We start from the raw sequence: 16,896 nt of genomic DNA, 5'->3' as shown, positions 1-16,896 counted from the left end.
TTTTCACCAGACTATTGTCAAAATAGGATAAAAAATAATAATAATAATTATACAACAAAAATAAAATTTCCCTCTTCAAAATTAAACAAAACTTTCATTTGAAAGGAAGGTCACTCAACTTCCTGTTGGATTTTAACATCGACTTTATGAATGGAATCGTGTGTTTTCAGATCCTTTTTTAAACTGAACTCTTACTGTTTATAGGTAGCAAAGCTGAATATCTAACAGGCATTTATTCTTGAATATGTCAGAAAAGATCAAACTAAACTAAACGCCTCAAATCACATGATCTCCTGTGAGATAAAATTTGCCGCTTTGCCTGCTGAGACATGTCAACATGACTCGCTTTTCTCCCACCCACACGCAGTAGGTGTTACTTGTCATGAATAATTACTGTACATTGGCAGAAACGTATGAATCACGGCAGCCTAGTGAGGGACGGTAACACAAACAAGAACGGGCGAAGCATGAAGATCTTTGACTTTTTAGTCTCACACTGAACGTTCACTGTCAAATCAAGGAGCTTCAAATTGTAAACACTTTGTTATTCTGCTACGATGAAAAGTCTGAAATGAATTCCGGTTATTAACTCCCATGCATGAATTATTACATTTACATTATAGTTATGACAACTTGAATAACGTGGGCCTGACCTTTGTGAAATGTGTCTGAAAACCTCAGGGGCCTCCTGATCAGATACTTTACCATTTCTACTGGCTCCTTTCAACGCAGAGGTGCAACAGTTGAGTTGAGCTGAGTTGTGTCACACACTTTGGTTTTCGATATTGTGTATTCTTCTACTTTTGCATTCTTTTCAGGGTTAGTTTACAGTCATTGTTCTTCCCTTGTGTTTGGTTTATTATAAAAAGAATTCCCTCTGCCACCTCTATGTTTCATTATTTGGATTAGATATATTCAAGGTAATGTAGTTTTTCTTCCCCTACGCATTGCATTTTGCATGTGGGTCAAAAACCTTGTCTTGGTGTACTACACCAAATCATATGATACTTTGTGGTTGTAACTCACAGGCAGGTGCAGAGGGAGGGATGGAGGGGGTTGGAGCCCCTGCTCCCTTGATGCTCCTAGTGCCCCTTTTTGAGTTTTATTTTTTGTCTGTGTGTCAGGAAGCTTGTTTGTGCCCCTCAACAGTAATATTTAACTAAATATAATAATTTAGCAAAAGAAACTAGTCTGGCTGCCCTCGTCTGGTAATGACTCTCAGTTTCTGCCTCCATGTTGTTCAGACATCGGCCCCATGGTGAGGAGGAGGAGGGGGGCCGATCTGTGCCCTCTAACGATCAAATTATGGGCAAGAATATTTTTTTCCTAACATACACTTGTGAATAAAAACGTAGGTCTGATGTTGAAGTTACAAAAACGGTTTGTTAATTTTTCTTAATTGTTCTTGCAATAGCAGGAAAAGCCTCATAAGTGTCAGTTTAATTTATCGCTCCAAATAGTCATTGGTGTGTGTGTGTGTGTGTGTGTGTGTATAATTGCTTGTCCTGTCTATCTCTGTGTTGCCCTGCAATGGACTGGCGACCTGTCCAGGGTGACCCCACCTCTAACCCAAGGTAGCCTTGAGACCCTTCTAGTGATAAGTGTGTGATGATAATGGATGGGTGGATCATGACTAAAACTTATAAAAGAGTTATAACAAAGTGCAAAGTGTTGGGGGGAAAAAACTGCTTTATCTCCTCTGACATCAAGTGGCCCACATAGTAACGATACTAAAACATTTCTTTCTTTTAATGTCTTTGAATTTTGGTAAAACCCTGAATTGAAATTTCATTATTTTCATCATTAAGCAATTATCACAATTGCTTGGTTGAAAAAATAAATAAATAACCTGACCTTTCTGGCCACTAACTTCAAATTTGGATTTTCAGTTTGAAAAATCATGTTTTTCTTCCTTCATAACATTCAGGAGCAGCACTTGTGACAGCATTGACCTGCTTCATTTTGGTAGGGCTTATGTTTTATATATATATATTTATGTGTCGTCATTTTTTACAAATTGAATGTGGTGTAAATGTATTAACTTCCACACTAAGCTGCATTAAGGAACCTATTACCAAAAGTCACATTTTAATACTAAACCAATTCTACAAGCTAAAAATATCCAGACTACAGCTTTCATCAATAATAAAGTAGAGTGTCCCACACCAATGGGAATGTTTTGACTTATCTAACAATGTTCATGTTATATAACTGTGGTTATATAATAAAGATTGTAACCTTCATTCCAACTCTTGGGATGAAGCTTCATTTCCATCCCCAGAACATTAACAGAACTAACATAAGGACTAAAACTCTTTCTACAAACAGAGTTTCTTTTAATAAATACAGAAGTTTCTAAAACATCACGAACATAATGCTACATCTGAATATGCGTTTGGTTGTCAGACAGACAGGCTTTTAGTGCAGATGCCAGTTTTAGTGCTAATATATTATTCATATGGAATATTATGTTTTGCTCTGCCATGCAGACAAAGTTGCTCATGGGGCTTTTTTGTTGCCATGTGACCAAGAAGGAAGGACTAGAAAGCTCTATAAACTTCCTCTCAAAAATGATTTTGGTGCAGTTCAGAAGCTCGCTGCTCCTCTTGGCGTCAGGCTAAGAGAGAAACACTTTACTGCCCACCATCACCGGTCGACATCATGAGCAGCATCGTTCAGCACCCCTGCGTTGGTCGGACGCCAGCTGCTAGGGTGAGTACATAAGATTGTTTCTGATTTTAAAAACTGAACTAGATGGGGAATAAGAAAACATAATATTGAAATGTATATAATTTCTGTTTTAAATAATACGGCTGGTTTGTTTTGTCTCAACCAAACTAAATTACATATTCAACAGGAAGATTCCCAAATCATTTTCTCTCTAAGGATTTGTAATTATTTTAGTAAGACAATATAAAATGTTTTTAAGACGTTCCAGTTTATCAAATGACATCAAAAGAGAGAGAGAGAAAAAAAATAGGAACTTTTTAAAATTATTTTTAAAATATCTGTACCCCCTAAACTGGGATAAATGATGGCTAAATGTTCAGAACAAATCTCATGAACTGATTTGTATTTGTTAAAAAGTTGTTCAATTCAGTTCAGTTTGTTTGCATTATAGCACTTAATAAGGCATTTTACAAAAAGAGTCCTTTCAATCCAATAGTCAATTTATTCCAATTGATCTTAGTAACCAAATAATAAAGCCAAGTGCAGATTATAATTCAAAGTAGTTCAAAAAACCCCATCAAACTGCATTGAGCTAGACTTTACAGCAATCCCTCATTCTGAGCATGCATGTGGCGACAGTGGAGAGGAAAACCTCCCTCTAAGAGAACGAAATGTAAAACCTGTTCTGTTTTTAAAGAAAAGAATAGATAGATAGATAGATAGATAGATAGATAGATAGATAGATAGATAGATAGATAGATAGATAGATAGATAGATAGATAGATAGATAGATAGATAGATAGATAGATAGATAGATAGATAGATAGATAGATAGATAGATAGATAGATAGATAGATAGATAGATAGATAGATAGTTTATTTAGCAATTGGAGTCACAAAATGAATTGTTAAAGATTTAAATATATCAAAATAAAATGTTAATATATAAGCAACTCTTCAGAACCTTCTAATTTATCAAACATTTTTGTGCACTGTTATATTGCCTTTCATTGAATAATATATTCTTTATTTCAGCACAATGCTGACAGATTAATCAACTTCAATCTAATTTCTAATAGAGGAAGTGATATCTCAATATTGTAAAAATTCTCCCATACGTCTTCCTTATGGTCATAAATAGAGACGTAAATATGCATCAGACAGTTAAATAAAATGGTGACAATCAAACCTAACCTCCGAATACAAAAAGGTTGAAGACATTGCAATTTACACAATATTGTTAGTGCTTCTATTACATAGAAATTAATAATTTAGCGAAGAAGAAAAAATGTTTTCAGTACGTTGCTACTTCAAGAAGCCTAAATTCAATAAAGTTGTAACAAAATTATAAGGTATTTTTTGCTCTACTGTGGCTTTCACAAGGTATCTTATTGAGAGAATATGCTTCTGGGATAGAAATTTTCTAAATGTTTTGAATTTTTTAAAATTGTTTTCCATTTAAGCATATACAGGGCAATAGGTTGCACGTTTTTCAGAGTACATGGAGAAAACTTCTGACATGCAGAGAAAGAAGATGCACATTCCAAACAAACAAGTGAAACTTACTCTGACATCAAGTTATCTGATTTATAATTTCTTTCTAGATGCCCAAATCTGTGACTCGTGAAAGCAGTGAGACCTCCAGAAGCAGCAGCATCAGCAGTGACAGCAGTGGTTCTGGAGGGAACATCCGTTCTCTCCTATCCATGAGTGAGAGCGTGCACGCTAATCTGAGCAGCTTCTTTCCAGAGCAAGCACTGGAGAAGGAAAAAACCCGTCAGCGGAGTCATCAGCTAGAAGAGATAAAGCGCCTAAAAGAGGTTCATGCTGCTGCTCAGCTCAAAAACCTAGAAGATTTTCTGAAGATAAACCGAATCTCTCTCAAAGACAGTTTGGCACATACTACGGGGATGATTTACAGGTAAAACACAAAAACAAAAAAAAACCCCAACAGGATATAAATGGATGCAAAACCAAAGATTAGTGAGAACAAAATTTAATGAATAAAACTGGACATTTCAGGGATGTGAATAATTTTAGGCTTGAGAATAATAATAATAATAAAATCTCCATTGCTTATTGTTTGATAAAATGCAATAGTACATTTTCACAAAGGACTAACGTATTGAGATTCTCTGGTATATACTGTATGTATAAACACAATAATTACTTTATTTTTGTGTCAACAGAAATTTGGGAAAATCAGGCCTGAGGGTGTCCTGTGTTGGATTAGGTAAGTATAAAATTAAAATAAAAGACAATCTACAATATCAACAACTACAATAAAAAAAACAAAAAAAAAAACCCTGCAGGCACGTTGGACAGCTCTCTATGGAAGTACATATGTGTCACCAGGTACAGACACAGTGCTAGCACCGGGGCCTGTAGGGCGCTCATGCCAGTTGAAGAGTTAAAGTTGGGATTTCTTTCCATAATCCCCTCTGCACCCATAAAAAGTTAAGTATTCCTGTTTTTGTGCAGGTACATGGGTTACCTTTGGAGGCCAGATCACAGATGAGGTAAGAGAAAATGTAACTACATTATCATGTACAGGTCAGAGGAAGGGCAACTACACCTTGTTCCAAATTATTATGCAAATTGGATTTAAGTGTCACAAAGATAAAAAATTTTTGTTGTGCTATTAAATTTATAGATGGTATTGTGTGTCAGGGCTCTTTGAATCACTATAATTAATTTCAGAGAGCTGGTTGATTAGTTTGTCTCATGAGCTCAATGAAAGGAAATCTACTTAAGAAGGATGTTCCACATTATTAAGCAGGCCACAGGTTTCAAGCAATATGGGAAAGAGAAAGGATCTCTGCTGACCTAAATCATCAGATAGTGTAGTGCTGTATGACAAGGTAAGAAAACATTAGATATTTAATGAAAACTGAAGCGTTGTTGTTCTGTGAAGAGATTTGTGGCTGATTCAGAACAAAGATGGTTTGTACAGATAAAGGCAAAATGAGGAAGGTTTCTGTTAGACAAATTCATCGGATTAAGAGAGCAGCTGTTAAAATGCCCTTACAAAGCAGCAAACAGTTATTTGAAGCTGCTGGTGCCTCTGGAACCTCAAGGTGGAGGATCCTCCAGAGGCTTGCAGTGCATGAAGCTACTATTGGAAATACTTGAAAATTATACTGACCATCATTTGCATTGACCATTTAAGAAAATCTGAGAAAATGTCGCTTGCATAATAATTTGGAACATGGTGCAGTATACATCAATTATGTTTGCTTAACATCTACATTGTTTTTGTCCCAGGTGGCAGAGGAAATGACAACTTTGGCATATGAGAGTGGAATCAATCTGTTCGACACATCTGAAGTGTATAACTGTGGAAGGTGAGAGTGACCTTAAAGAGGAGTGTGTCTTAGAATTAGTTCTATGGAAGAAATCAAACTTTTTTTTTAGATATTTAACACAATTTTTTTTTCACCCTGTGTAATTATGTATATGATTTTTTAAATTTATTTATTTATTTACTGTAAATCCGCCAGCAAAAATTTCACCTGGAAAAAAATTACTTGCAAAAAGCAATCTGGATTGGGCCTAAAAAAAGATCTAACTTGACCCTGTCCAACTTATGGGGGAATATTACTGCCATAAGTCGAGAGCACACATCTTCAGTTTTAAAAAAGGATTGAATGTCTTTTGCTCTCAGAACCTTTAATACTTGTTCTTATATTTTCAGACTGAAAGCAGGATTTAATGTTTTTGTTCTCAAACTTGTAATACATATATATATGATTTGTTTTCCATTGTACAAAACATAAAGTAATGCAACTGCAATGCACATATAACAATAGATAAAAGATCTAGAAACAAGTTATGCACCATGCCATGAAGGATGTGTTGAATTTTCAGACAACTGTTTGAGGTTTGCTTCTACGTTGTAAACCGATCTCCCATTTGAGAAAAGGGGCCACACTTTAAATACATATGTTAGAGATTTTGCGTTTTTCATGCACTTTTGATATGTGATTTCTCCCTCTGCAGATATTTTCGATAGAATTTGGGATTAGTATTTGGGATTAGTAATCCCAAATAATCCACAGACTGTCTGAGTCTGTGGTAAACGCTAAATATCAAAGCATTAACAGCTTTCTTTCTTCTGCCATTTCTCAGGGCAGAAGCCGTGTTGGGAGGCATTATAAAGAAGAAAGGGTGGAGGTAGATTGTTTTTATGATTATTTTAATAATAGCTTGTAATTTATGCAGTCTAAAATGAGTAAAATATAGTTGCCTTTTAAACTGATGTCTTTTTAAAATATTTTCCTCCAAAACTTGTTTTATTAACTAACTTAAATTAACTAGACATTGTGCATACAAAGCAACATTTCTGTTTCTTTTCTTCCCATGCATGTGTTCAATTGCAGGCGTTCCAGTCTCGTTATCACTACCAAAATCTTTTGGGGAGGAAAGTATGTACATATTTTCTTGTCTTCTATGTCTCTGTGTGCAGCGAAAGAAATCTGGAGTCCAACTCGATTTATTATGATCATCCAATTCAATTCAGTTTATCCATCTCAATTTACTAAGTTTTTATAACTTAATTCATTAAGTGTGTTTACCGTGACAAATTTAAGTGACTCTTACTCAAATCCTTTTTTTTCTAATAAATAATTCAAATCTCTTTGACTTAACTCTACAGAAAGTCGACTCAAACGTTTAAGTTGTTCCAAGCTAAAAAACTAAAATATATAATTTACGTTATCACTCACATTTAGCTTAAAATACATCTGGAGCTTCAATTATTTTAAACATGTATTTTAACATGTTATTTTGGTTTTTCAAAGATCCTGTACACTGAAAAACTGACATAGTAGAACCAACTTAATTGAATTGCTTCAACTGTAATTCAATTAAGTTGGTTCACCTTAATGTATTAAGTTGGTCTAACTCAATTTATCAAGTTGGGAAATTTACGTCAGTCTTACTCAAATCCTTTAGTTTCTTCAAATAAAGAAGCAAACTAAGTTTTTCTGTGGGTCAGGTGGCCTTTATTTGAGAGAAGTTAGACAGGAAGGAGAAATAATGACAGAGGACATGCAGCAAAGGTCATCAGGCCAAAATCGAACCGGCGACGGCCGTGCAGAGGACTGAAGTCTTCTTAGTCCTTAGATTAAGCACAGACCAGGGTCTACAAAGACTGTGATGTTTAGTCTGGAAGGACTTGACTTACGAGGTTTAGTCTTGAACTGAAGCCAATAAAAAAAGAAATTGGGGAATATTACAACAGAGACTGGGTCTGACTGTGGGCCCACGTCACAGCAAACTCTGCTGATAAAGAATCAGATCTTATCAAAGTTGAAATATGTTTGAAAGTAGAACAAATACTTTTTTCATATCAACAATAAATACATTTCTTTCTGTTTTTTTAGTGCAGAAATGGAAAGAGGACTTTCTAGAAAACATATAATTGAAGGTAAGATGTGGAAACAGCTTGACCAAAACCTTGGTTTGGTTTTCTAACATACACATATGAACATACATGTTGTTAGTGATCTGTTGTAATATTTTAATTTTATGAATCTTGTCATTAATTAGCAGAAAATTATTATATTTGACAGAAATAATGACATCAATCTCTGTGTAATTATTCTATGTGTTTCACTCAGTGATGTAGTTACTGAACTAAATAAACTTTTCAGGAATATTCTAAATGATGGCATTGTGCATCTAAATTTAACAGGTTTGAGAGCATCACTGGACAGACTTCAACTAGAGTACGTGGACGTTGTGTTTGCAAATCGACCAGATCCATACACACCTATAGAAGGTTAGTGTACATGTTTTTGAGATCAAGCGCTTTTTTTCCATTTTGCTTTTTAAAATTATTTTTTAATTGTTTTTCTCAGTCACTTTGTGCAATACTAAGAGCAGAATTGCAATTCTCAAATCTTCTTGTTCAATCTTTGTTGTGTCACCACAGTCCCGTCTATTGTCTACTTTAGTTATGGTACTCTTATCCACCACCTCCACTTTTTTCCTGTGTTAAAATAATGCTTGTATTCGGACTAAAAGTGAGTTTCTGTTTCAAACAAACACTTTTTTTCACTGCACAACCATATTCTACGAGTTGTTGGGGGTTTTTACCCTTTAAAATGAGCCACAACTTCTTCCCTTACTTGTGTTCCTTGGTTTTGATGATGCCGTCTGTTCACTCATGTTCTTTATAAAGTACAGTAAAGCCTGTAGATTGTTGATAAAGTTTTCCTTACGAAAGCTTATATGCCATGAAAGCAAATGATCAGATTGCATTACAAGTCTTATAAGCCTGATTAAGTAGAATATCATCATACTCAAAACAAACAAAATTATATTTGTCTGAAAGGTAATTTGTCCTAGACTGCATGAAATGAATGCTTGGAATAGATTATGAAATAGTTTCATTCTCAGAATCCCAAACTAATACTTTCATTCTGAACTGAATGATCAGATTAGATCTGGTCACAAAAGAATCAATAGTTTATCTGTTAATAATCAGAATATTCTAGTGAGGAATTGACTAAAAAGATCTGGAAAACGGGATATTTGACTACCTAAAGGGATTTATTTAAGTTTGAGAATGAAGCATTTGATTCTCTTTAATTGAAAAAGCAACCTTATTAAATGGTCTCTTGGGCTGCATGGTGGAACCGTTGGTAGCATGTTTAGAGCAAACTGGTACTGGGTTTGAAAACTGGTCACAGGCCTCCAGTCTAGGGCTGTAACGAGTCCTAGAGTGATTTGAGTAACTCGTTTATTAAAATTCCTCGAAGAAAATGTATCTGCCTCGAAGCTTCGTTAATTTATGTTTTATTATTTAGTGCACCGTGTTCTGGCCGGGTCGTTATTTGCGTTGCACAGCGCTCTTGCTTCCGCCTGTGAGTTTTTAACGAAAGCTAAGTGTTAGCAACATAACGTCCAACTTTTTATTTTGTTGAAGTTGAAAATAAATTTCATATTATCCTGATCTCAACAAATGGCGGTACATAGCTGGTAGATGAGTTTCTGTGTGTGACGAACGAAGGTGTTAGATCCCATCGCTAACATGAACATAAATGTCTGGCCAAGGTGAGAGTTCATCTATTAAATGAACTAAGTGCCATTGCAGGGGGGGCAGTATGGATGAATGAAAAAACAAACAGCTACACAAAAGTGTTTCACTGTAAAGATGGTTTGTAGTTTGTTTTGTTGCAACCTGAAGTCTGAAAAAAACTTCAGTGGAGTTTGAAAACAAAATATGTGTTTAGGTTTATGTCTGGTTGAACGATGTGTGTGGCCAGTTGATTTTTCTGTTTTCTTTTTGGGGGCATGTTATTGTAACCCGTAGGGGGGCCCAAAAATCTTTGGGAACCACTGTAGTAGAAGATGAATACACAAAGTAAAAGCTGGAGCATAGACATTTTTTATAAGCATATTTGTGAGCATCTTTATTATTACATTGAATGTAATTTCAGATTTTTGTATAATTTTTCTTCAGGTTATCTTAGAAACTGAACCATTAGCATTACAAGTAAATCTTCTAAACTACAGAAAAGTAATTGTTAGGGAAGTTCAAATATGAAAAATTAGACTGATGTTGATATCCAATAGTAACACAGCTGTTATTTTACATGTACCAATATTTTATCTTATCAATTTTTTATCTAATTACTCGATTAATCGTAAGAATAATCGATAGATTACTCGATTACTAAAATATTTGTTTATAACATATTTACTACAGTCGTCTTCCAAACCTACAATCTATGCTCCACATACTTAGCTAACTAGCCATCTGCCAGTTAGCTTCCCAGTCTGAACCAATGGAGAAAGGCAAACCTTCGGCAGCCCACCCACCCTTACCACATCCAGCCTGTCAGTCCTTTGCTTGACGTCCGTCAGCATGCTTTTTCAGCAGCATGTTTCCCTTCACATCAGCCTTCTGTTCATCCACCCTACACCTGATTAGCATGTTAGCCTTACAATTCCCACTCAGTGAGACAGTGTTTCCTAAAGCACCCAGATCTCTGTTTATCATCACAAAGCCATTACTAGGTGCCAGTCCTAAATGTACTTACCTTTAAAAAATAAATACATACATTAAACAAAAAATAATAATTTATTGAACAGCTAGAAGTTTGGAAGTAATGCAAGTCTGTGCCCACATTTGCCTCACACTCCCCTCCTCAATCAGGGACTGTGGTTTCTTAATGTCAGTGTTTATGCTGTTGAAGCGAGACAGTCGTGGGAGGAATGACATAACAGAGCTAAAACGGTCAACAGAACCTGTGAATAAAAGTCCTGATGAATGTGGAAAATATTGATTGTTTTACGTTGTCTTGTACAGAATTTACCTTGACAGGTATTACCTTTATTTTAGAAGGAGTTTTCTCCCTGCCCTCTTAACTAATTAACAATTCAGAGTTTCCCCCAGAAAACTTGCTAAGCCTGGTGGTTGGGGCGCTAGGTCAGTCATTCATTAAGTGTTTTTGAGTTAAGAAATGTTTAACGTTAACAGAAAATTTAAAAATTTCACTTGATAATTATGTATTGACAGATTAATGCCTAAGTATCAACTATAAAGTCTTACAAAATGCAAACATAAAAAAAACTAAAATAAATATGCAATTCTTAGCCTGGTGGGTGCCCAAGTAAAAGCCTGGTGGCCCACCAGGCTTATAATACACTGGGGGAAACCTTGCAATTGGTTAATGTATTCTGCTTGTGTACATTTCCTATCTGTTGTGGTCCAGTTTGTAACCCCTTTGGTCTTTTTTTGCCAGAGACAGTAAGGGCAATGACCTATGTAATCAACAGGGGGATGGCTCTGTACTGGGGAACATCACGATGGAACTCCATGGAGATTATGGCGAGTTTTATAACAAAATACTAATTAGTTTCTTATCACTAAAAGTAAGCAAGGCTTTTGTCTTGCTGAGTTGGAGTTGGTGGTGAGACCCAAGAGTGAATTTGTCATCAGAAAAGAGAACATGAACAATTCCACTGTTGTCCATGGAATTGGACAACATGGACTCGGTGTTGTCCCGTTGATATTTAATGCCTAAATATCAACTATAAAGTCTTAAAAAATGCAAACATAAAAGATCAACTGAGAGAGATCTCAGTTGATCTCTCACTGAGAGTTTGATCTCTCACTGAGAGATCAAACTCAAACTCTGTCTCTTGTCTTCACATTGCTTATTTTTTCTCCTGCCACAGAGTTAAAACCCCTTAACTGTCAAAAAAATAAGTCTAGACTTCATTTCATCTTCTCCAGGTCAGAACATAAGCTGCTCAGGCTGATTAAATCTAAACTTGATCGTTCTACAAAGAACATATCTAATAAAAATAACTGAGAGGAAAAGGGATTCTCATTTTCCATCCATCCATCCATCCATCCATCCATCCGTGCATTCACCCCGACGTCCACGTCTGCATAATGAATTTTTGGCTCAAGCAAAAATTGAATAGCTAAAGAATGGCTTTTTTTCCCTGGGTCTGTCTGCAGGAGGCGTATTCTGTAGCACGACAGTTCAACCAGATCCCACCCATTTGTGAACAGGCAGAATACCACATGTTCCAAAGGGAAAAGGTGGAAGTGCAGCTCCCACAGCTTTACCACAAAATAGGTAAGCACCTTCCATAGTATTTGGGAAAGATCCAGAACACAATGAAAAGCCTATGCTTTATTAAAATCTTTTATTACATAGCATTTTGTAATGAATTGAATTGGCATTTCCAGCTGTTTCTTCCTTGTTAAAATGCTGCAGTGGGAATCTTACTCACTTCCATCATGATTGCCTGAGTTAGAGGACAGATCAAAATGCAGACAGGAAGTGGGAGCATGTATCATGTTGAAAGTTTAATGTAAAAAAAATCACAGGGAACCAGAGCAGAACAAAGACCAAGAAGCTAGCTTCTGGCTGCAAAGTCAATTAATTCTACTCGTAAAATGATTTCTTTCATTTTTACCTGTAAAAGTTAACGCTAAAACTAGCTAGACATGATCGATATTGTGTTAGTAGTTGGTGGTACGAAAAAAAATGTGACATTTTTTACGGTTCCAAAATTATGGGCAGTTGAAATTTGCAGCTAGGTACGTAGCAATGTTTAATTAGCTATTATGTCGTAATTTGGCAAAAAAATTGAAAACTCGCCGCACTAACTTCTTTTGTTTCTTCCTTAGCATATATTACACTTGGTTTGATTGGGCTCAGAGTCGATCGGTTTTGGCTAATGCAATGTTTGTGGCTCTCTGCAGCCTTCCGACTGAGAGTCCATCGCATAACTCAGCGAGCCGTTCCACTGTATTTACTCATGTTGGCAGTGAAACCTAATTCAAAATGAATTTGTCGATTCCGCAAGAAAATGAAGTGAAACTCTTGCCTCAACCCAGAATCGAACCTGCAGCTTTCCAACTTAGAGTCAATCACTTTACTCACTGAGCTACATCTTTTGATGCATTCACATACACTGTCAAACAGAAAGAGGGGATTCGCTGGGTTTTGATTTAGCGATGAGAGCACAGGACTGCATTACTTTAGGATAAATTATAAAAAAATCTTCATTGTGAATGTGTGGTGGTCAGCCACAATAAAGTACATGTGGATTGAGCCATTTAAAGTTGATAGAAGTTGATATATATATACACAAATGAAGCAGCCTGACTGGGATGCTGACTGTTGCTGGCTCAGATAAGGTGGGTTTGGCGCCATCATGTGGCCAATTGGGATGACTACACGATGTGGTCAGATCACACTCCTATATACCCCCGGCTTATAATTGTTTTTCACATATAGAAATATTGAAAATGTCCCTAAAATGTAGTTCATACCAGTTGGTGGCTGTTTTTTTGCAAACTGCCAGTAAAAATCAAGAAGAAGAAGAAAAAGGGAAGAAGAAGAAACAGGTTGCAGGTGTGAGGGGAGAGAGCAAAAGGCAGGTCAGTACATAGAGAGAGAGTGGCACAGGGGTTGAGGGAGAGTACACAGGGGACCAAGACATAAATAAACACTAAAGAATAACTAGACCTACGAAATATAATAAAACTAAAGTAACTAAGAATAACTAGACACAAGAAATAAATGTAGTTAGAATCGCTAAGGAAGGACTGAACTAAAGTAAAACTGAAACAAGTCCGATCTATTAAAAAAGAAACTGAGGAACACAGAAAAGACAAACTTCAACTCAGTTAAACTCTGCATTATTAAGGTTAAATAGTAAACTTCATTCTGTTACTGAGCATTATTTTATATTGAATTTATTTATCTGGGAATTGCAGGCATTGGAGCTGTGACCTGGTCTCCATTGGCATGTGGGATAATCTCGGGAAAATATCGGAGTGGAATACCGCCTTCTGCACGAGCGTCACTTAAGGTAGCAAATAATTTTTCTGCTACAACTTTTGTTTGCTAACCTTTGTCTCAACCGTTAGCTTTTACACAAAAACAACTTCTGACGGAGAAAAGTTACACAAATGGGTTAAAACAAAAATATTCAAACTTTTTTCTGTGCCTAATTTTAACTGTTGCAGGTTTATTGGGCCGGTGCCATCTTTAGCAATTAGTGTGTCAGATAAACCTTGATGAGATCATCAGTCTAAATAGGCATTTATGTAGACACTCACCGGCCACTTTATTAGGTACACCTGCCCAACTCCTCATTAACATAAATGTCGAATCAGCCAATCACATGGCAGCAACTCAATCCATTTAAGCATGTAGACGTGGCCAAGACAATCTGCTGCAGTTCAAACCGAGCATCAACATGAGGAAGAAAGGTGATTTAAGTGACTTTGAATGTGGCATGTTTGTTGGTGCCAGACGGGCTGGTCTGAGTATTTCAGAAACTGCCGATCTACTGGGATTTTCACACACAACCATCTTACAGGTGGTTCGAAAAAGAGAAAATATCCAGTGAGCAGCAGTTCTGTGGGCACAATGCCTGTTGATGCCAGAGGTCAGAGGACAATGGCCAGACTGGTTTGATCTGATAGAACGATAACAGTAACTCAAATAACCACTCATTACAACCGAGGTATGCAGAGGAGCATCTCTGAAACCACAACACGTCAAACCTTGAGGCGGATGGGCTACAGCAGCAGAAGACCACAGCAGGTGCCAGTCCTGTAAGCTAAGAACAGGAAACTGAGGCTAAAATTCACACAGGTCTTACCAAAACTGGACAATAGAAGATTGGGAAAACGTTGCTTGGTCTGATGAGTCTCGATTTCTTCTGCAACATTCAGATTGTAGGGTCAGAATTTGGCGTCAACAACATGAAAGCATTTATTCATCCTGCTTTGTATCAACGGTTCAGGCTGCTGGTGGTGAAATGGTGTGGGGGATATTTTCCTGGGACATTTTGGGCTCATTAGTACCAACTGAGCATCGTGTCAACGCCACAGCCTACCTGAGTATTGTTGCTGACCAGGTCCATCCCTTTATGACCACAGTGTACCCATCTTCTGATGGCTGCTTCCAGCTTCCTGACGTGCCATGTCTTTCATAAAGTGCAAATCATCTCAGATTGGTTTCTTGAACACGACAATGAGTTCACTGAACTCGACTGGTCTCCACCTGATCTCAGTCCAATAGAACATCTTTGAGATGTGGAGGAACGGGAGATTTGCATCATGAATGTGAAGCCGACAAATCTGTAGCAACTGTGTGATGCTATCATGTCAATATGGACCAGACTCTCTGAGGAATGTTTCCAGTAACTTGTTGAATCTATGTCACGAAGCACTAAGGCAGAAGGGAGTCCAAACTGGTACTAGCAAGATGTACCTAATAAAGTGGCTTGTGAGTGAACATGTCTATCACACTGTGTCTGAATATGAACAGTTTTGTTTATTTTCCATAGTTAAAATCTGATCTGTGATATGTGTGTGCAATCTCCCACAGGGATATGAATGGATGAAAGACAAGATAAAGAGTGAGGAGGGTCACCGGGAGCAACGGAAACTGCAGGAACTAGAAACTCTCGCACAGCGACTACAGTGTACCTTGCCACAACTTGCTATTGGTAAACTATACGGGGTTTTCCTGTGACTGTCATTTTTTTTCTATCACATTATTTTGCCCATTCTGTTTGAACAGTTCCATTGCTGGTAAGGACTGAGCTCAGATTGAATCCATATGTCCTACATTTTTACAGCGTGGTGCCTGAGAAATGACAAGGTGAACTCTGTGCTGCTGGGGGCTTCCAGACCCGCTCAGCTGCTGGAGAACATCAGAGCCTTACAGGTCAGAGGTCACACAGGAAGCTAATGTAATTAGCTCAAATATGCAACCAAGCAAAACAAAACAAAACCAATAGAGTGAATCTTTTTGATACTTTAATGCTCAGGTGTCTGTGGGGGTTTCCGCTCTTATTTCTGGTGATTTTACATATTCACAGTAACACCGCAAATACAAAAAAAGGTCTGATTTAAATAAATAAGAAGACACATTAAAGTTTGACTTTAAATTGGCAAGAGTTTTTATCATTTGTGATAGCACACTAAGTGGAACTTTAAGTAAAAGTTTTTGTTTTACTTTAAAGGATAATCTTATTTTCTCCTTTATTTTTGCAGGTTCTTCCGAAGATAACAACGTCCATTGCATCTGAGATTGATTGCATCTTGAAAAACAAGCCCCACTGTAAAAACGGTTTCAGATTTTCAAAGGAGCACTGATAGGCTGCTGCAGACCCAGTGCATGGCAGGATTTTGATCCTGGTGTAATTCATGCACACGTCACTGTTTTTAAAAGAAAACAAGCGACTGAAAACAAATAAAGACATTTAGACAACACTACGTCTCGAATATATTGTGATAAATTATCTGCTGCCACGAAAACTGAGAGAAATGTTCAAAAGACCAGAGTTTGACACAAGATGGTGAAAAAAGAAACCCCAGAAAAAGAAATATGGACTGACTCTTGACCAGAGACGGATTGTTTCTCCGGTGTTGTAATGGGTCCAAACGATGTGCAGCACTTGGTTAAGTGTTTAGTCAAAGCTGTGTAAGACATTCAGTTAATGATTTTTCTTCTATTGCAAAGGAAGTTTTGTTTGTATAATGTAAACCACGTTAGGTGGCGGTTTAGCGCCACACTGAGTCGTTGACCAGGCGGGACGTGTTCTTGCTGAGCAAAAATGCAAGTAGAGAAAATTCACTTTATGGAGAAAATGTCTTGTTTCCCTGGCCGATTATTTCACTTATAGCTACTGCCTGTTTCATCAATATTAAGGAATTGGTGACTTGAAATAAGC

At 36.9% G+C, this 16,896-nt stretch overlaps 2 protein-coding genes across 3 annotated transcripts in view; one reads left to right on the top strand and one right to left on the bottom strand.

The window, feature by feature from the left end:
• The window catches only part of bcas2 (BCAS2 pre-mRNA processing factor), a 624,479-nt gene that overhangs the window by 101,871 nt on the left and 505,712 nt on the right, over positions 1–16,896 (bottom strand). The gene's annotated exons all lie outside the window — the stretch shown is intronic.
• LOC114142161 (voltage-gated potassium channel subunit beta-2-like) lies at positions 2,566–16,435 on the top strand. Of its 2 annotated transcripts, XM_028013291.1 has the most exons (15): positions 2,566–2,712; positions 4,275–4,591; positions 4,860–4,903; positions 5,152–5,189; positions 5,935–6,014; positions 6,799–6,843; positions 7,050–7,094; positions 8,055–8,098; positions 8,366–8,452; positions 11,424–11,509; positions 12,149–12,269; positions 13,922–14,016; positions 15,546–15,666; positions 15,799–15,887; positions 16,217–16,435. In XM_028013291.1, exons 1-15 carry the CDS (start codon positions 2,662–2,664, stop codon positions 16,316–16,318), a joined length of 1,365 nt encoding a protein of 454 aa, XP_027869092.1. In that variant the 5' UTR covers positions 2,566–2,661; the 3' UTR covers positions 16,319–16,435. The 2 variants fall into 2 exon arrangements, with proteins under 2 accessions (XP_027869092.1, XP_027869101.1); XM_028013300.1 differs by lacking the exon at positions 2,566–2,712 and having other exon boundaries at positions 4,486–4,591; positions 5,026–5,189.

The sequence above is a fragment of the Xiphophorus couchianus genome, chromosome 1, assembly GCF_001444195.1.
Source record: "Xiphophorus couchianus chromosome 1, X_couchianus-1.0, whole genome shotgun sequence".
Taxonomy (NCBI): domain Eukaryota; kingdom Metazoa; phylum Chordata; class Actinopteri; order Cyprinodontiformes; family Poeciliidae; genus Xiphophorus; species Xiphophorus couchianus.
The sequence above is the reverse complement of the archived record's forward strand: the minus strand, read 5'-3'. Positions and strand labels throughout refer to the sequence as shown.